The following is a 21,563-nucleotide window of genomic DNA, read 5'->3' on the forward strand; positions in this document are numbered from 1 at the left end:
AAGGTGCGATCCGGGGAGAGAAAGATGCCCCACGCGTATCGCCCGGCTCCCCTGACGAAGCCCGCTGAGCCGGGCGATACGCGTGGGGCATCTTTCTCTCCCCGGATCGCACCTTTTTAAATTGGTAATGTAACTTTGCACTTTATGTATTTATTTGCTGCTATTTGGACCTTGGTATACACTGATTGTATGATATAATATACTTTTTGATATATATATACATTTTTTGATATTTCCAACTATATTCCTTGGTCCTAGTTTATATCTGTGTGCACTTTTTACAACTTTTTGCTTATGTACTGTATTCCTCACGGTTTGTATACCGTTTATGCATGAGGTTGCTCTGGGGAGCCTTTGTGATATGCACCCAATCCTTTCTTGGGTTTTTAAGTATGTTTTAAATGTTATACCAATAAAGTTCATATTTTTGTCATCTATACGCATCTCGTTTTTCTCTCCTATGATCCACCTATATATACATACACATATGTATACATACTTATACACACATATATATACATATCTGTCTGAAGGAAATGTCTCTGTGTATCGTATGTGTAAGTAAAACCCACCAGTACCCACCATTACCTTCCAGTACCCACCAATACCTTCCAGTACCCACCATTACCTTCCAGTACCCACCATTACCTTCCAGTACCCACCAATACCTTCCAGTACCCACCAATACCTTCCAGTACCCACCATTACCTTCCAGTACCCACCAATACCTTCCAGTACCCACCAATACCTTCCAGTACCCACCAATACCTTCCAGTACCCACCAATACCTTCCAGTACCCACCAATACCTTCCAGTACCCACCATTACCTTCCAGTACCCACCAATACCTTCCAGTACCCACCATTACCTTCCAGTACCCACCAATACCTTCCAGTACCCACCAATACCTTCCAGTACCCACCAATACCTTCCAGTACCCACCATTACCTTCCAGTACCCACCAATACCTTCCAGTACCCACCATTACCTTCCAGTACCCACCATTACCTTCCAGTACCCACCATTAACTTCCAGTACCCACCAATACCTTCCAGTACCCACCATTACCTTCCAGTACCCACCATTACCTTCCAGTACCCACCAATACCTTCCAGTACCCACCATTACCTTCCAGTACCCACCAATACCTTCCAGTACCCACCATTACCCTCAAGTACCCATCAGCACCCTCCAGTAGAGACAATTGATGCACCTGTGGCCTATTATTTGTGCATCTGTAAAGAAGGGACATCAGAAAATATTCTTCTCATGGTAGAGGGGACGTGAGCTGCGATGTGGTGCGGGTGTAGGTCACCACGATGCCTACAATGTGCTACTTGTAATAACGGGGGAAGCACCCTGTGAAGGCTTCTGGGGGTCAAATTGATCAAAACGCCTGGCCCCTTAAGAGAGTTTGTTCTGTGGGACTTGTTCTACAACCTGGGGCAGTGAGTGTTGTGGTGGGGTAGAAGCAGCCGGTGGCGTCAGATCCATCAGATCCTCGGTGTCACCCACATACACGGGTCCACATGGGTATTTAAGACGAGTTACAGAATCTTATAGCCGCTGTGCGGGTGCTACGCTCACCTCAGAACATTATTGCGTTGGACACAGGATAGACGGGGCCCAATATCAGCTCTGACTAATTTCTCTCGAAGGTTAGGAATTCTCCTGGTAAGAAGGGAACAGAGTGGGCCGGTGGGTTCTAGTCTGTAGATGGGCAAAGACTCTGAGTTTCAGAATTTGTCGCACATCTCTCATGTTCTTGTCTGAGTCTTAGTCGGGTCTTCTCCCTCCCGGCCCCGCCCTGCACATCACCTTCTCCCTCCCTCCCAGCCCCGCCCTGCACATCACCTTCTCCCTCCCTCCCAGCCCCGCCCTGCACATCACCTTCTCCCTCCAGGCCCCGCCCTGCACATTCCCTTCTCCTTCCCGGCCCCGCACATTCCCTTCTCCTTCCCGGCCCTGCACATCACCTTCTCCCTCCCGGCCCCGCACATCACCTTCTCCCTCCCGGCCCCGCCCTGCACATCACCTTCTCCCTCCCGGCCCCGCCCTGCACATTACCTTCTCCCTGCCTCCCAGCCCCGGACATCACCTTCTCCCTCCCGTCCCGGCCCCGCCCTGCACATCACCTTCTCCCCCCCTCCCAGCCCTGCACATCACCTTCTCCCTGCCAGCCCCTACCTGCACATCACCTTCTCCCCCCCCCCCGCCCTGCACATCACCTTCTCCTTCCCAGCCCCGCCCTGCATATCACCTTCTTCCTCCATGCCCCGCCCTGCACATCACCTTCTTCCTCCATGCCCCGCCCTACACATCACCTTCTCCCTCCCAGCCCCGCCCTACACATCACCTTCTCCCTCGTAGGACCCGCCCTTCTCATCATCTTCCCCTTCCAGGCCCCGCCCTCTGGTGCTCTGGGGGTTGTCCTTCTGGTGGGTCGATATGGCTGTAGGACACCTGTAGTGAATAAAGTGACCTATAACATTAGGGGAGGGGGGGGGGGTCCGGTCAATAACATAAGATAATAAATAATTAAAAAAAAAATGTAAACCAAATAAAACATTTTGAGCTTAAAGGATGAAAAGATGCCACAGGGCAACGGATGCAGCGCGGTTTATACAGATGCATTCAATTAATGTGTGATGTAAACATCAGGAGGAGATTTTCCCACTGAAGTCCAGCTCTCCCAGCCTCAGAAAGCCCCTTCCATGTAACTGGAGGTCCTGCATCCTGAGACATCACTAACCAGATCTCCTGAGGTCGGAACATGATGTCAATCACAGAAGAGGAGGCGTTTACTTCAGTTTTATACTTTCCGCCTCATTGACCTTTTATTTTTTCGTCCAGAACACTATTGACTGTCTCTCTGCCGCCTCCAGCGGCGCGTCCCCTCTCTGCCGCCTCCAGCGGCGCGTCCCCTCTCTGCCGCCTCCAGCACCATGAGGCACATTTACTTACCCGGTCCAATCGCGATCCCGCAGCACGTTCTCCGACACTGATTCGGGTTCTGCCGGGATTCACTAAGGTCGTTTGCCCGATGTCCACCAGGTGTCGCTGCGATTCGGACCCTTAGTAAATGAGCCCCCATGTCCTCTCTCTGCTAGAAATTCTAAGACTGAACATCTTGAGGCTTATTTACTAAAAGTCACGCAGCTGCACTTCAGTCGGCTTTTAGAAATTTCCGGGATTCACGCTGCTGTGACAGCTAGTTAGAAGGGGATTGTGTTGCACGCCATCAGATTTCATGCAACAGAAATCAGGGGGTGACCGTCGGATGATCCAACTGATTGAGACTGAGCACGGAATTTAACTTTAAAATTGTGTCGCATCCAATGCACTTACATGCACCAGGAAGAAGGTGAACTCCGGGGACCTGAGCGGGGAAGTGACACATGCAGGATATCGGGCGCAGGATCTTAGTGACTCCCCACACAGCACATTATACACGAACAATGCACTTACATGCACCAGGAAGAAGAAGGTGAACTCCAGGGACCTGAGCGGGGAAGTGACACATGCAGGATATGGGGCGCAGGATCTTAGTGACTCCCTGCACAGCACATTATACACGGACAATGCACTTACATGCACCAGGAAGAAGAAGGTGAACTCCAGGGACCTGAGCGGGGAAGCGACACATGCAGGATATCGGGGCACGATCTTAGTGACTCCCCGCACAGCGCATTATACACAGACAATACACTTACATGCACCAGGAAGAAGAAGGTGAACTCCAGGGACCTGAGCGGGGAAGCGACACATGCAGGATATCGGGTGCAGGATCTTAGTGACTCCCCACACAGCGCATTATACACGGACAACGCACTTACATGCACCAGGAAGAAGGTGAACTCCGGGGACCTGAGCGGGGAAGCGACACATGCAGGATATCGGGCGCAGGATCTTAGTGACTCCCCGCACAGCGCATTATACATGGACAATGCACTTACATGCACCAGGAAGAAGAAGGTGAACTCCGGGGACCTGAGCGGGGAAGTGACACATGCAGGATATCGGGCGCAGGATCTTAGTGACTCCCCACACAGCACATTATACACGGACAATGCACTTACATGCACCAGGAAGAAGAAGGTGAACTCCAGGGACCTGAGCGGGGAAGCGACACATGCAGGATATCGGGTGCAGGATCTTAGTGACTCCCTGCACAGCGCATTATACACGGACAATGCACTTACATGCACCAGGAAGAAGAAGGTGAACTCCGGGGACCTGAGCGGGGAAGCGACACATGCAGGATATCGGGTGCAGGATCTTAGTGAGACTTCCCGCACAGCGCATTATACACGGACAATGCACTTACATGCACCAGGAAGAAGAAGGTGAACTCCAGGGACCTGAGCGGGGAAGCGACACATGCAGGATATCGGGCGCAGGATCTTAGTGTCCTCCCTCATCCTCATAGACTGTAAGCTCTTGTGTCCTCCCCTCATCCTCATAGACTGTAAGCTCTTGTGTCCTCCCCTCATCCTCATAGACTGTAAGCTCTTGTGTCACCCCCTCATCCTCATAGACTGTAAGCTCTTGTGTCACCCCCTCATCCTCATAGACTGTAAGCTCTTGTGTCCCCCCTCATCCTCATAGACTGTAAGCTCTTGTGTCCTCCCTCATCCTCATAGACTGTAAGCTCTTGTGTCCTCCCCTCATCCTCATAGACTGTAAGCTCTTGTGTCACCCCCTCATCCTCATAGACTGTAAGCTCTTGTGTCACCCCCTCATCCTCATAGACTAATCTCTTGTGTCACCCCCTCATCCTCATAGACTGTAAGCTCTTGTGTCCTCCCTCATCCTCATAGACTGTAAGCTCTTGTTTCACCCCCTCATCCTCATAGACTGTAAGCTCGTGTGTCCCCCCTCATCCTCATAGACTGTAAGCTCTTGTGTCCTCCCTCATCCTCATAGACTGTAAGCTCTTGTGTCCTCCCCTCATCCTCATAGACTGTAAGCTCTTGTGTCCTCCCCTCATCCTCATAGACTGTAAGCTCTTGTGTCACCCCCTCATCCTCATAGACTGTAAGCTCTTGTGTCACCCCCTCATCCTCATAGACTAATCTCTGGTGTCACCCCCTCATCCTCATAGACTGTAAGCTCTTGTGTCACCCCTCATCCTCATAGACTGTAAGCTCTTGTGTCCTCCTCATCCTCATAGACTGTAAGCTCTTGTGTCCTCCCTCATCCTCATAGACTGTAAGCTCTTGTGTCCTCCCCTCATCCTCATAGACTGTAAGCTCTTGTGTCACCCCCTCATCCTCATAGACTGTAAGCTCTTGTGTCACCCCCTCATCCTCATAGACTGTAAGCTCTTGTGTCCTCCCTCATCCTCATAGACTGTAAGCTCTTGTGTCACCCCCTCATCCTCATAGACTGTAAGCTCTTGTGTCCCCCCTCATCCTCATAGACTGTAAGCTCTTGTGTCCTCCCTCATCCTCATAGACTGTAAGCTCTTGTCCTCCCCTCATCCTCATAGACTGTAAGCTCTTGTGTCACCCCCTCATCCTCATAGACTGTAAGCTCTTGTGTCACCCCCTCATCCTCATAGACTAATCTCTTGTGTCACCCCCTCATCCTCATAGACTGTAAGCTCTTGTGTCACCCCCTCATCCTCATAGACTGTAAGCTCTTGTGTCCTTCCCTCATAGACTGTAAGCTCTTGTGTCACCCCTCATCCTCATAGACTGTAAGCTCTTGTGTCACCCCTCATCCTCATAGACTGTATGCTCTTGTGTCCTCCCCTCATCCTCATAGACTGTAAGCTCTTGTGTCCTCCCCTCATCCTCATAGACTGTAAGCTCTTGTGTCCCCCTCATCCTCATAGACTGTAAGCTCTTGTGTCACCCCCTCATCCTCATAGACTGTAAGCTCTTGTGTCACCCCCTCATCCTCATAGACTGTAAGCTCTTGTGTCCTCCCTCATCCTCATAGACTGTAAGCTCTTGTGTCACCCCCTCATCCTCATAGACTGTAAGCTCTTGTGTCCTCCCTCATCCTCATAGACTGTAAGCTCTTGTGTCACCCCCTCATCCTCATAGACTGTAAGCTCTTGTGTCCTCCCTCATCCTCATAGACTGTAAGCTCTTGTGTCACCCCCTCATCCTCATAGACTGTAAGCTCTTGTGTCACCCCTCATCCTCATAGACTGTAAGCTCTTGTGTCCTCCCTCATCCTCATAGACTGTAAGCTCTTGTGTCCTCCCTCATCCTCATAGACTGTAAGCTCTTGTGTCCTCCCCTCATCCTCATAGACTGTAAGCTCTTGTGTCACCCCCTCATCCTCATAGACTGTAAGCTCTTGTGTCACCCCCTCATCCTCATAGACTGTAAGCTCTTGTGTCCTCCCTCATCCTCATAGACTGTAAGCTCTTGTGTCCTCCCTCATCCTCATAGACTGTAAGCTCTTGTGTCCTCCCCTCATCCTCATAGACTGTAAGCTCTTGTGTCCTCCCCTCATCCTCATAGACTGTAAGCTCTTGTGTCCTCCCCTCATCCTCATAGACTGTAAGCTCTTGTGTCCCCCTCATCCTCATAGACTGTAAGCTCTTGTGTCACCCCTCATCCTCATAGACTGTAAGCTCTTGTGTCCCGCCTCATCCTCATAGACTGTAAGCTCTTGTGTCCTCCCCTCATCCTCATAGACTGTAAGCTCTTGTGTCCTCCCCTCATCCTCATAGACTGTAAGCTCTTGTGTCCTCCCCTCATCCTCATAGACTGTAAGCTCTTGTGTCCCGCCTCATCCTCATAGACTGTAAGCTCTTGTGTCCCGCCTCATCCTCATAGACTGTAAGCTCTTGTGTCCTCCCCTCATCCTCATAGACTGTAAGCTCTTGTGTCCTCCCCTCATCCTCATAGACTGTAAGCTCTTGTGTCCTCCCCTCATCCTCATAGACTGTAAGCTCTTGTGTCCTCCCCTCATCCTCATAGACTGTAAGCTCTTGTGTCCTCCCCTCATCCTCATAGACTGTAAGCTCTTGTGTCCTCCCCTCATCCTCATAGACTGTAAGCTCTTGTGTCCTCCCCTCATCCTCATAGACTGTAAGCTCTTGTGTCCCGCCTCATCCTCATAGACTGTAAGCTCTTGTGTCCTCCCCTCATCCTCATAGACTGTAAGCTCCTGTGTCCCTCCTCATCCCCATAGACTGTAAGCTCTTGTGTCCTCCCCTCATCCTCATAGACTGTAAGCTCTTGTGTCACCCCTCATCCTCATAGACTGTAAGCTCTTGTGTCCCGCCTCATCCTCATAGACTGTAAGCTCTTGTGTCACCCCCTCATCTTCATAGACTGGAAGCTCTTGTGTCATCCCCTCATCCTCATAGACTGTGAGCTCTTGTGTCCTCCCCTCATCCTCATAGACTGTAAGCTCTTGTGTCCCGCCTCATCCTCATAGACTGTAAGCTCTTGTGTCCTCCCCTCATCCTCATAGACTGTAAGCTCTTGTGCCCCCCCCTCATCCTCATAGACTGTAAGCTCTTGTGTCCTCCCCTCATCCTCATAGACTGTAAGCTCTTGTGTCCTCCTCATCCTCATAGACTGTAAGCTCTTGTGTCCCCCCTCATCCTCATAGACTGTAAGCTCTTGTGTCCCGCCTCATCCTCATAGACTGTAAGCTCTTGTGTCCTCCCCTCATCCTCATAGACTGTAAGCTCTTGTGTCACCCCCTCATCCTCATAGACTGTAAGCTCTTGTGTCCCCCCTCATCCTCATAGACTGTAAGCTCTTGTGTCCTCCCTCATCCTCATAGACTGTAAGCTCTTGTGTCCTCCCCTCATCCTCATAGACTGTAAGCTCTTGTGTCCTCCCCTCATCCTCATAGACTGTAAGCTCTTGTGTCACCCCCTCATCCTCATAGACTGTAAGCTCTTGTGTCACCCCCTCATCCTCATAGACTAATCTCTGGTGTCACCCCCTCATCCTCATAGACTGTAAGCTCTTGTGTCACCCCTCATCCTCATAGACTGTAAGCTCTTGTGTCACCCCTCATCCTCATAGACTGTAAGCTCTTGTGTCCTCCTCATCCTCATAGACTGTAAGCTCTTGTGTCCTCCCTCATCCTCATAGACTGTAAGCTCTTGTGTCCTCCCCTCATCCTCATAGACTGTAAGCTCTTGTGTCACCCCCTCATCCTCATAGACTGTAAGCTCTTGTGTCACCCCCTCATCCTCATAGACTGTAAGCTCTTGTGTCCTCCCTCATCCTCATAGACTGTAAGCTCGTGTCACCCCCTCATCCTCATAGACTGTAAGCTCTTGTGTCCCCCCTCATCCTCATAGACTGTAAGCTCTTGTGTCCTCCCTCATCCTCATAGACTGTAAGCTCTTGTCCTCCCCTCATCCTCATAGACTGTAAGCTCTTGTGTCACCCCCTCATCCTCATAGACTGTAAGCTCTTGTGTCACCCCCTCATCCTCATAGACTAATCTCTTGTGTCACCCCCTCATCCTCATAGACTGTAAGCTCTTGTGTCACCCCCTCATCCTCATAGACTGTAAGCTCTTGTGTCCTTCCCTCATAGACTGTAAGCTCTTGTGTCACCCCTCATCCTCATAGACTGTAAGCTCTTGTGTCACCCCTCATCCTCATAGACTGTATGCTCTTGTGTCCTCCCCTCATCCTCATAGACTGTAAGCTCTTGTGTCCTCCCCTCATCCTCATAGACTGTAAGCTCTTGTGTCCCCCTCATCCTCATAGACTGTAAGCTCTTGTGTCACCCCCTCATCCTCATAGACTGTAAGCTCTTGTGTCCTCCCTCATCCTCATAGACTGTAAGCTCTTGTGTCACCCCCTCATCCTCATAGACTGTAAGCTCTTGTGTCCTCCCTCATCCTCATAGACTGTAAGCTCTTGTGTCACCCCCTCATCCTCATAGACTGTAAGCTCTTGTGTCCTCCCTCATCCTCATAGACTGTAAGCTCTTGTGTCACCCCCTCATCCTCATAGACTGTAAGCTCTTGTGTCACCCCTCATCCTCATAGACTGTAAGCTCTTGTGTCCTCCCTCATCCTCATAGACTGTAAGCTCTTGTGTCCTCCCTCATCCTCATAGACTGTAAGCTCTTGTGTCCTCCCTCATCCTCATAGACTGTAAGCTCTTGTGTCCTCCCCTCATCCTCATAGACTGTAAGCTCTTGTGTCACCCCCTCATCCTCATAGACTGTAAGCTCTTGTGTCACCCCCTCATCCTCATAGACTGTAAGCTCTTGTGTCCTCCCTCATCCTCATAGACTGTAAGCTCTTGTGTCCTCCCTCATCCTCATAGACTGTAAGCTCTTGTGTCCTCCCCTCATCCTCATAGACTGTAAGCTCTTGTGTCCTCCCCTCATCCTCATAGACTGTAAGCTCTTGTGTCCTCCCCTCATCCTCATAGACTGTAAGCTCTTGTGTCCCCCTCATCCTCATAGACTGTAAGCTCTTGTGTCACCCCTCATCCTCATAGACTGTAAGCTCTTGTGTCCCGCCTCATCCTCATAGACTGTAAGCTCTTGTGTCCTCCCCTCATCCTCATAGACTGTAAGCTCTTGTGTCCTCCCCTCATCCTCATAGACTGTAAGCTCTTGTGTCCTCCCCTCATCCTCATAGACTGTAAGCTCTTGTGTCCCGCCTCATCCTCATAGACTGTAAGCTCTTGTGTCCCGCCTCATCCTCATAGACTGTAAGCTCTTGTGTCCTCCCCTCATCCTCATAGACTGTAAGCTCTTGTGTCCTCCCCTCATAGACTGTAAGCTCTTGTGTCCTCCCCTCATCCTCATAGACTGTAAGCTCTTGTGTCCTCCCCTCATCCTCATAGACTGTAAGCTCTTGTGTCCTCCCCTCATCCTCATAGACTGTAAGCTCTTGTGTCCTCCCCTCATCCTCATAGACTGTAAGCTCTTGTGTCCTCCCCTCATCCTCATAGACTGTAAGCTCTTGTGTCCCGCCTCATCCTCATAGACTGTAAGCTCTTGTGTCCTCCCCTCATCCTCATAGACTGTAAGCTCCTGTGTCCCTCCTCATCCCCATAGACTGTAAGCTCTTGTGTCCTCCCCTCATCCTCATAGACTGTAAGCTCTTGTGTCACCCCTCATCCTCATAGACTGTAAGCTCTTGTGTCCCGCCTCATCCTCATAGACTGTAAGCTCTTGTGTCACCCCCTCATCTTCATAGACTGGAAGCTCTTGTGTCATCCCCTCATCCTCATAGACTGTGAGCTCTTGTGTCCTCCCCTCATCCTCATAGACTGTAAGCTCTTGTGTCCCGCCTCATCCTCATAGACTGTAAGCTCTTGTGTCCTCCCCTCATCCTCATAGACTGTAAGCTCTTGTGCCCCCCCCTCATCCTCATAGACTGTAAGCTCTTGTGTCCTCCCCTCATCCTCATAGACTGTAAGCTCTTGTGTCCTCCTCATCCTCATAGACTGTAAGCTCTTGTGTCCCCCCTCATCCTCATAGACTGTAAGCTCTTGTGTCCCGCCTCATCCTCATAGACTGTAAGCTCTTGTGTCCTCCCCTCATCCTCATAGACTGTAAGCTCTTGTGTCAGATGTGTCTGAAAGCAGAACTGATCTAGTTCCCCATGACATCAGAAAGTTTCAATTTCCCACCGCGGTTTATAAAATGACAGCTGATCTCTGGTTTCCATGGTTTTACCCGAGACATTTCTGATAAATCTCCCCCTATGTCTCTCTCCATCTCACCTCACACATAAGCGTCTTATACTCATTGCCTGTAGTAACCAATCACAGCCCTGAGCTCATATTACTGACCTGTAGTAGTAACCAATCACAGCCCTGAGCTCATATTACTGACCTGTAGTAGTAACCAATCACAGCCCCGAGCTCATATTACTGACCTGTAGTAGTAACCAATCACAGCTCTGAGCTCATATTAATGACCTGTAGTAGTAACCAATCACAGCTCTGAGCTCATATTACTGACCTGTAGTAGTAACCAATCACAGCCCTGAGCTCATATTACTGACCTGTAGTAGTAACCAATCACAGCCCTGAGCTCATATTACTGACCTGTAGTAGTAACCAATCACAGCTCAGAGCTCATATTACTCACCTGTAGTAGTAACCAATCACAGCTCAGAGCTCATATTACTGACCTGTAGTAGTAACCAATCACAGCCCTGAGCTCATATTACTGACCTGTAGTAGTAACCAATCACAGCTCAGAGCTCATATTACTGACCTGTAGTAGTAACCAATCACAGCCCTGAGCTCATATTACTGACCTGTAGTAGTAACCAATCACAGCTCAGAGCTCATATTACTGACCTGTAGTAGTAACCAATCACAGCTCAGAGCTCATATTACTGACCTGTAGTAGTAACCAATCCCAGCTCAGAGCTCATATTACTGACCTGTAGTAGTAACCAATCACAGCTCAGAGCTCATATTACTGACCTGTAGTAGTAACCAATCACAGCTCAGAGCTCATATTACTGACCTGTAGTAGTAACCAATCACAGCTCAGAGCTCATATTACTGACCTGTAATAGTAACCAATCACAGCCCCGAGCTCATATTACTGACCTGTAGTAGTAACCAATCACAGCTCAGAGCTCATATTACTGACCTTTAATAGTAACCAATCACAGCTCAGAGCTCATATTACTGACCTGAAGTAACCAATCACAGCTCAGAGCTCATATTAATCACCTGTAGTAACCAATCACAGCTCAGAGCTCATATTACTGACCTGTAGTAACCAATCACAGCTCAGAGCTCATATTACTGACCTGTAGTAACCAATCACAGCTCAGAGCTCATATTACTGACCTGTAGTAACCAATCACAGCTCAGAGCTCATATTACTGACCTGTAGTAGTAACCAATCACAGCTCAGAGCTCATATTACTGACCTGTAGTAGTAACCAATCACAGCCCTGAGCTCATATTACTGACCTGTAGTAGTAACCAATCACAGCCCTGAGCTCATATTAATGACCTGTAGTAGTAACCAATCACAGCTCTGAGCTCATATTACTGACCTGTAGTAGTAACCAATCACAGCCCTGAGCTCATATTACTGACCTGTAGTAGTAACCAATCACAGTCCTGAGCTCATATTACTGACCTGTAGTAGTAACCAATCACAGCTCAGAGCTCATATTACTGACCTGTAGTAGTAACCAATCACAGCTCAGAGCTCATATTACTGACCTGTAGTAGTAACCAATCACAGCCCTGAGCTCATATTACTGACCTGTAGTAGTAACCAATCACAGCTCAGAGCTCATATTACTGACCTGTAGTAGTAACCAATCACAGCTCAGAGCTCATATTACTGACCTGTAGTAGTAACCAATCACAGCTCAGAGCTCATATTACTGACCTGTAGTAGTAACCAATCACAGCTCAGAGCTCATATTACTGACCTGTAGTAGTAACCAATCACAGCTCAGAGCTCATATTACTGACCTGTAGTAGTAACCAATCACAGCTCAGAGCTCATATTACTGACCTGTAGTAGTAACCAATCACAGCTCAGAGCTCATATTACTGACCTGTAATAGTAACCAATCACAGCCCCGAGCTCATATTACTGACCTGAAGTAACCAATCACAGCTCAGAGCTCATATTAATCACCTGTAGTAACCAATCACAGCTCAGAGCTCATATTACTGACCTGTAGTAACCAATCACAGCTCAGAGCTCATATTACTGACCTGTAGTAACCAATCACAGCTCAGAGCTCATATTACTGACCTGTAGTAACCAATCACAGCTCAGAGCTCATATTACTGACCTGTAGTAACCAATCACAGCTCAGAGCTCATATTACTGACCTGTAGTAACCAATCACAGCTCAGAGCTCATATTACTGACCTGTAGTAACCAATCACAGCTCAGAGCTCATATTACTGACCTGTAGTAGTAACCAATCACAACCCTGAGCTCATATTACTAACCTGTAGTAGTAACCAATCACAGCCCTGAGCTCATATTACTGACCTGTAGTAGTAACCAATCACAGCTCAGAGCTCATATTACTGACCTGTAATAGTAACCAATCACAGCTCATATTACTGACCTGTAGTAGTAACCAATCACAGCTCAGAGCTCATATTACTGACCTGTAGTAGTAACCATCACAGCCCTGAGCTCATATTATTGACCTGTAGTAGTAACCAATCACAGCTCAGAGCTCATATTACTGACCTGTAGTAGTAACCAATCACAGCTCAGAGCTCATATTACTGACCTGTAGTAGTAACCAATCACAACTCAGAGCTCATATTACTGACCTGTAGTAGTAACCAATCACAGCTCAGAGCTCATATTACTGACCTGTAATAGTAACCAATCACAGCTCATATTACTGACCTGTAGTAGTAACCAATCACAGCTCAGAGCTCATATTACTGACCTGTAGTAACCAATCACAGCTCAGAGCTCATATTACTGACCTGTAATAGTAACCAATCACAGCTCAGAGCTCATATTACTGACCTGTAATAGTAACCAATCACAGCCCTGAGCTCATATTACTGACCTGTAGTAGTAACCAATCACAGCTCAGAGCTCATATTACTGACCTGTAGTAGTAACCAATCACAGCCCTGAGCTCATATTAATGACCTGTAGTAGTAACCAATCACAGCTCAGAGCTCATATTACTGACCTGTAGTAGTAACCAATCACAGCCCTGAGCTCATATTACTGACCTGTAGTAGTAACCAATCACAGCTCTGAGCTCATATAACTGACCTGTAGTAGTAACCAATCACAACTCAGAGCTCATATTACTGACCTGTAGTAGTAACCAATCACAGCTCAGAGCTCATATTACTGACCTGTAATAGTAACCAATCACAGCTCAGAGCTCATAATACTGACCTGTAGTAACCAATCACAGCTCAGAGCTCATATTACTGACCTGTAGTAGTAACCAATCACAGCCCTGAGCTCATATTACTGACCTGTAGTAACCAATCACAGCTCAGAGCTCATATTACTGACCTGTAGTAGTAACCAATCACAGCTCAGAGCTCATATTACTGACCTGTAGTAACCAATCACAGCTCAGAGCTCATATTAATGACCTGTGGCAGAACAGCAGCCAATCACGGCTCAGCTTCCAGCTGCCCTAGCAGCAGCAGACAATGGCTCCTGTATATGGGGGGTAATAAGTGGATTTTGGAAAGTGTGGGGTTAAAATTTTGTCCCAAAACCTGAGTCTATGATTCTCAGAGTCACAGAGAAGTGTGGTGACTGTGCACGTGATGGAATGGACGGTATTTGATGGGGGTACTGTCTATAGAATTTAGGTTTATTCCGGGACATTCTATCCTAGAGGTGGGTAACATTGTATTTTCTGCTACGTGGTCAGTAAGATGTATTATTTAGGAGCACAGTGTGGTTCATTGTACTTATTTTAGGGTTGCAGTGTGGTGATAACATCTATACTTGATACGTGAGTATATTGTATATAAGCATAGTCGGCTGTCATCCTGCCCAGAAGAAGGTGTCCGGACCCCCCCACCCCCACAAGCAAGTGGAGAGCTTCCACCATTGTGAGAGCATCAGAAACACAATCTATAAAGTGATATTTTTCTACTTTATTAGGGGTGAGGAGATTGTGGAGAGCTTGTGCCTCATCCTGCGAGCTGAGGAGCCCCTGCCGCTGCCCGCTAATGTTCAGGGCCTGTATGGCAGGAGCAGCCTTGCATCGGCGCTGTGGCAATCCCAATGGTCAGACAAGTCTCGGTCCTGCGTGACAGAAGATGGGAGGTTTAGTCTGCACTGTCTGCAGGACCACTCGGAGACGATAGGGTGGTCTGTGCATAACCAGAGGTGGAGGAGGTTGGGTAGGTAGGTGGCGCGCCTCCAGCAGTAGATTGTCCTACCTGCCTGGAGTCCAGCCCCCTCGTTACACTAGGTAATGAATCAGTGGTAGAGTCCGGCCCATCATACACCACGGGAGCCTCCACCTGGTGGCTCCTCTTCAGCTTCTTCACCTCATCACTGCTGATACAACTCAGTTGGATTTTCCTCCCAAAATAGATCTCGTTGTGGCGTTTCTTGGCGAAAGAGGCCTCTTTTTCGTCTTTGAATTTCACAATCGCCTCCCCAAGAACGCCCCCCTGACTATCACACAGCAGATCGATGTCCTCCTCCTTTACTGGAAGACCATTGAAGAATTTCTGGACGGCGCTCTTGGTGACTTTGGAGGTGAAGTTCTTGACATGGACGTAGTTCTGCTCCAGTAAGCAGGGCTCCGGGGAACTCCTCCGGTCCTCACGTTCCTTATAGACCCTGAACCTCATGCGCTCTATCAAGTCATTCATGGACCTCTTAGAGATTGGGAGGACTTTCACAGCGCGGCCCATGAAGGTGCTACCATCCAGGGTTCGTGCCTTCATGTAGTCTTTGTCGGAAGAGAACTTGGCAAAACATTCCCTGGTCCTCTTGCCATCCGTGTCCAGGAGGAAGTCTATGTGCGTCTCCAGGACAGAGGCCTCATACAAGAACTTCTTGATGTCCTCCTTCTCTGCTCTGGTGCTTAGGTTGAGGATGTGCAGATAGAATTCCTTTACATATGGTGACCACGAGCTGCTGCCGCTGCTGCTTCTTCTTCTCCTCGGTGATCTGGACCTGGATCTGTGCCGATGCCTCTCACGACTGGGAGAAGGTGGAGGTGTCCGCTGCCACATTGCAGCACGATCTCCACCGTAGTGGTCCCAATGAGCCTCGCTGGAGAGCTTCAGCCTGACTGGAGTAAAACACAGAGGTCGCATGTCCTGCTTGAGGGCTTCTTCAGCGTCATCCTTTCTGCCAAACTTGATGATGGCCTTTCCACGAATGTACTGGTCCCTGCTCCGCTGCAAACGTAAGATTTCTTCCACCTGCCGACCTTTGAAAAACTCCTCTATATCTTTTCTCGTGGCTTCAAATGACAAGCCACTAACATAGAGATAGGAGAACTCCTTGGGGGCCTCTTTCTTCTCTCCAGGGCCCAGGTTGAGGTTGTAGGACGCAGTGAGGGAGGGATCGAGGCCGATCTGGTAGATCTCCATGGCCTGTTTCATCTCCGCCTCATTGCTGTAGGACAGGTGGATGGGGGAGTCCCTCAGAAGACCATCGGTCAGGCTCAGGGCCTGGCGAGCATCTTCTAGGTTGCCAAATATAATGAAAGCCTCGCCATACTTCCCTCCGGTGATGTATACACCTCCTTTGGGAATGCTCAGTCCAGAGAAGAACTCCCGGATGTCAAGAGAGTTCGCCACAGCAGGAAGACCCTGCAAACGCACGATCAGAGACATCTTCAGGTCACCTGCAGAGAGGAAAGACACCAATGAGAGCTGTCACCTACCAGCAGGAACATACGTGATCCCTAATGAGCCACGGAACCCTATAGACACCGAGGAGTCACCTACCTCACTGATAAGTCATCCATACTGTGCCTGCGCTACACTGTCCAGCAGTCAGGGGAGAACACCACGGCTCCAGGTACCACTAATAGGTCTCATCATCATCAGTCAGGGGAGAGCACCACGGCTCCAGGTACCACTAATAGGTCTCATCATCATCAGTCCGGGGAGAGCACCACGGCTCCAGGTACCACTAATAGGTCTCCTCATCATCAGTCAGGGGAGAGCACCACGGCTCCAGGTACCACTAATAGGTCTCCTCATCATCAGTCAGGGGAGAGCACCACGGCACCCCCCCTCACCTCCGAGGTACACGGCACCCGCCCCCCCTCACCCCCGAGGTACACGGCACTCCCCCCCCCCCCCCCTCGGTACACGGCACTCCCCCCCCCTCACCCCCCGAGGTACACGGCACCCCGACCCCCCTCACCCCCCGAGGTACACGGCACCCGCCCCCCCCTCACCCCCCGAGGTACACGGCACTCCCCCCCTCACCCCTCGAGGTACACGGCACTCCCCCCCCCCTCACCCCTGAGGTACACGGCACTCCCCCCCCATTACCCCTGAGGTACATTGCACCCCCCCTCACCCCTGAGGTACACGGCAACCCCCCCCTCACCCCTGAGGTACACGGCACCCCCCCCCCCCTCACCCCTGAGGTACACGGCACACCCCCTCACCCCTGAGGTACACGGCACCCCGCCCCCCCTTACCCCTGAAGTACACGGCACTCCCCCCCCTCACCCCTGAGGTACACGGCACTCCCCCCCCCTCACCCCTGAGGTCCACGGCACTCCCCCCCCCTCACCCCTGAGGTCCACGGCACTCCCCCCCCCATTACCCCTGAGGTACATTGCACCCCCCCCCTCACCCCTGAGGTACACGGCACCCCCCCCCCTCACCCCTGAGGTACACGGCACACCCCCTCACCCCTGAGGTACACGGCACACCCCCTCACCCCTGAGGTACACGGCACACCCCCTCACCCCTGAGGTACACGGCACCCCCCCCCCCCCTTACCCCTGAGGTACACGGCACTCCCCCCCCCCTCACCCCTGAGGTACACGGCACTCCCCCCCCCTCACCCCTGAGGTACACGGCACTCCCCCCCCCTCACCCCTGAGGTACACGGCACTCCCCCCCCCCTCACCCCTGAGGTACACGGCACTCCCCCCCCCCTCACCCCTGAGGTACACGGCACTCCCCCCCCCTCACCCCTGAGGTACACGGCACTCCCCCCCTCACCCCTGAGGTACACGGCACCCCCCCTCACCCCTGAGGTACACGGCACCCCCCCCCCTCACCCCTGAGGTACACGGCACTCCCCCCCTCACCCCTGAGGTACACGGCACTCCCCCCCTCACCCCTGAGGTACACGGCACCCCCCCTCACCCCTGAGGTACACGGCACCCCCCCTCACCCCTGAGGTACACGGCACCCCCCCTCACCCCTGAGGTACACGGCACTCCCCTCCTCACCCCTGAGGTACAAGGCACCCCCCCCCCTCACCCCTGAGCTACACGGCACTCCCCCCCTCACCCCTGAGGTACACGGCACCCCCCCTCCTCACCCCTGAGGTACACGGCACCCACCCCCCTCACCCCTGAGGTACACGGCACCCCCCCTCCTCACCCCTGAGGTACACGGCACTCCCCCCCCTCACCCCTGAGGTACACGGCACCCCCCCTCACCCCTGAGGTACACGGCACTCCCCCCCCTCACCCCTGAGGTACACGGCACTCCCCCCCTCACCCCTGAGGTACACGGCACCCCCCCTCACCCCTGAGGTACACGGCACCCCCCCCTCCTCACCCCTGAGGTACACGGCACCCCCCCTCACCCCTGAGGTACACGGCACCCCCCCTCCTCACCCCTGAGGTACACGGCACTCTCCCCCCCCCCCCTCACCCCTGAGGTACACGGCACCCCCCCCCCCTCACCCCTGAGGTACACGGCACCCCCCCCCTCACCCCTGAGGTACACGGCACCCCCCCCCCTCACCCCTGAGGTACACGGCACCCCCCCTCACCCCTCAGGTACACGGCACTCTCCCCCCTCACCCCTGAGGTACACGGCACTCCCCCCCCCCTCACCCCTGAGGTACACGGCACTCCCCCCCTCACCCCTGAGGTACACGGCACCCCCCCTCACCCCTGAGGTACACGGCACCCCCCCCCCTCACCCCTGAGGTACACGGCACTCCCCCCCTCACCCCTGAGGTACACGGCACTCCCCCCCTCACCCCTGAGGTACACGGCACCCCCCCTCACCCCTGAGGTACACGGCACCCCCCCTCACCCCTGAGGTACACGGCACCCCCCCTCACCCCTGAGGTACACGGCACTCCCCTCCTCACCCCTGAGGTACAAGGCACCCCCCCCCTCACCCCTGAGCTACACGGCACTCCCCCCCTCACCCCTGAGGTACACGGCACCCCCCCTCCTCACCCCTGAGGTACACGGCACCCACCCCCCTCACCCCTGAGGTACACGGCACCCCCCCCTCCTCACCCCTGAGGTACACGGCACTCCCCCCCCTCACCCCTGAGGTACACGGCACCCCCCCTCACCCCTGAGGTACACGGCACTCCCCCCCCTCACCCCTGAGGTACACGGCACTCCCCCCCTCACCCCTGAGGTACACGGCACCCCCCCTCACCCCTGAGGTACACGGCACCCCCCCCCCTCACCCCTGAGGTACACGGCACTCCCCCCCTCCTCACCCCTGAGGTACACGGCACCCCCCCCTCACCCCTGAGGTACACGGCACCCCCCCCTCCTCACCCCTGAGGTACACGGCACTCCCCCTCACCCCTGAGGTACACGGCACCCCCCCCTCCTCACCCCTGAGGTACACGGCACCCCCCCTCACCCCTGAGGTACACGGCACCCCCCCCTCCTCACCCCTGAGGTACACGGCACCCCCCTCACCCCTGAGGTACACGGCACCCCCCCCTCCTCACCCCTGAGGTACACGGCACTCCCCCCCCTCACCCCTGAGGTACACGGCACCCCCCCCTCCTCACCCCTGAGGTACACGGCACTCTCCCCCCCCCCCTCACCCCTGAGGTACACGGCACCCCCCCCCCCTCACCCCTGAGGTACACGGCACTCTCCCCCCTCACCCCTGAGGTACACGGCACCCCCCCCCCTCACCCCTGAGGTACACGGCACCCCCCCTCACCCCTCAGGTACACGGCACTCTCCCCCCTCACCCCTGAGGTACACGGCACCCCCCCTCACCCCTCAGGTACACGGCACTCTCCCCCCTCACCCCTGAGGTACACGGCACCCCCCCCCTCACCCCTGAGGTACACGGCACTCTCCCCCCTCACCCCTGAGGTACACGGCACTCCCCCCCCCTCACCCCTGAGGTACACGGCACTCCCCCCCCCCTCACCCCTGAGGTACACGGCACCCCCCCTCCTCACCCCTGAGGTACACGGCACTCTCCCCCCCCCCCCTCACCCCTGAGGTACACGGCACTCTCCCCCCTCACCCCTGAGGTACACGGCACTCTCCCCCCTCACCCCTGAGGTACACGGCACTCCCCCCCTCACACCTGAGGTACACGGCACTCCCCCCCCCCTCACCCCTGAGGTACACGGCACCCCCCCTCACCCCTCAGGTACACGGCACCCCCCCTCACCCCTCAGGTACACGGCACCCCCCCTCACCCCTCAGGTACACGGCACCCCCCCTCACCCCTCAGGTACTGTATAAGGTATACACACACAGACACATCACTCACCGCTGTGCGGCTCCGCTCAGGCTGAGGTAACCCGGGGGAGACGCTGGGCCTCTACCTGGAGCTGCCCACCACAAACATGGCCGCTCCCGCACCCACCGCCACTCACTGCAGCCAATAGCTACTCGCTGACGTCACTGCGCCCGCCCACAAGAACCTTCCAGAAGTCTGAAGCACTGCGCGTGCGCCTCCAGCAGGGGTGCGATGACGTCACCAGTGGGAGGAGACGACACGCGCTGCCCTCCGCCATAACATCCAGGTCACATGACTGCAGGGACAATGATGAATTGTGATGTCACAGGTCACGTGACTGCGAGGACAGCTCCAGTGTCGGGGGTATACAGCTCCAGTGTCAGGTGTATACAGCTCCAGTGTCAGGTGTATATACAGCTCCAGTGTCGGGGGTATACAGCTCCAGTGTCAGGGGTATATACAGCTCCAGTGTCAGGTGTATATACAGCTCCAGTGTCGGGGGTATATACAGCTCCAGTGTCAGGGGTACATACAGCTCCAGTGTCAGGGGTATATACAGCTCCAGTGTCAGGGGTATACAGCTCCAGTGTCAGGGGTATATACAGCTCCAGTGTCGGGGTATACAGCTCCAGTGTCGGGGTATATACAGCTCCAGTGTCAGGGGTATATACAGCTCCAGTGTCGGGGGTATACAGCTCCAGTGTCAGGGGTATACAGCTCCAGTGTCGGGGGTATACAGCTCCAGTGTCGGGGTATACAGCTCCAGTGTCGGGGTATATACAGCTCCAGTGTCAGGGGTATATACAGCTCCAGTGTCGGGGGTATATACAGCCCCAGTGTCAGGGGTATATACAGCTCCAGTGTCAGGGGTATACAGCTCCAGTGTCGGGGGTATACAGCTCCAGTGTCAGGAGTATACAGCTCCAGTGTCAGGAGTATACAGCTCCAGTGTCGGGGGTATATACAGCTCCAGTGTCAGGGGTATACAGCTCCAGTGTCAGGTGTATATACAGCTCCAGTGTCAGGTGTATATACAGCTCCAGTGTCGGGGGGATATACAGCTCCAGTGTCAGGTGTATATACAGCTCCAGTGTCAGGGGTATATACAGCTCCAGTGTCGGGGTATACAGCTCCAGTGTCAGGTGTATACAGCTCTAGTGTCGGGGGTATACAGCTCCAGTGTCAGGGGTATATACAGCTCCAGTGTCAGGGGTATACAGCTCCAGTGTCAGGGGTATATACAGCTCCAGTGTCAGGGGTATACAGCTCCAGTGTCAGGGGTATACAGCTCCAGTGTCGGGGGTATACAGCTCCAGTGTCAGGGGTATACAGCTCCAGTGTCAGGGGTATATACAGCTCCAGTGTCAGGGGTATACAGCTCCAGTGTCGGGGTATACAGCTCCAGTGTCAGGTGTATACAGCTCCAGTGTCAGGGGTATACAGCTCCAGTGTCAGGGGTATACAGCTCCAGTGT

General features: G+C 52.9%; 1 protein-coding gene across 1 annotated transcript; it reads right to left on the bottom strand.

Annotated features, from left to right (window-relative positions):
* Positions 1-14,537: 14,537 nt before the first annotated feature.
* On the bottom strand, positions 14,538-20,266 carry LOC140107055 (RNA-binding protein 12B-B-like). Its single transcript, XM_072131625.1, has 2 exons — positions 20,120-20,266; positions 14,538-16,272 (listed from the first exon to the last, which is right to left on the bottom strand). Exon 2 carries the CDS (start codon positions 16,259-16,261, stop codon positions 14,732-14,734), a length of 1,530 nt encoding a protein of 509 aa, XP_071987726.1. The 5' UTR covers positions 16,262-16,272; positions 20,120-20,266; the 3' UTR covers positions 14,538-14,731.
* Between the last annotated feature and the right edge of the window lie 1,297 nt (positions 20,267-21,563).

Source organism: Engystomops pustulosus, unplaced genomic scaffold, assembly GCF_040894005.1.
Source record: "Engystomops pustulosus unplaced genomic scaffold, aEngPut4.maternal MAT_SCAFFOLD_108, whole genome shotgun sequence".
NCBI classification, from domain to species: Eukaryota; Metazoa; Chordata; class Amphibia; order Anura; family Leptodactylidae; genus Engystomops; species Engystomops pustulosus.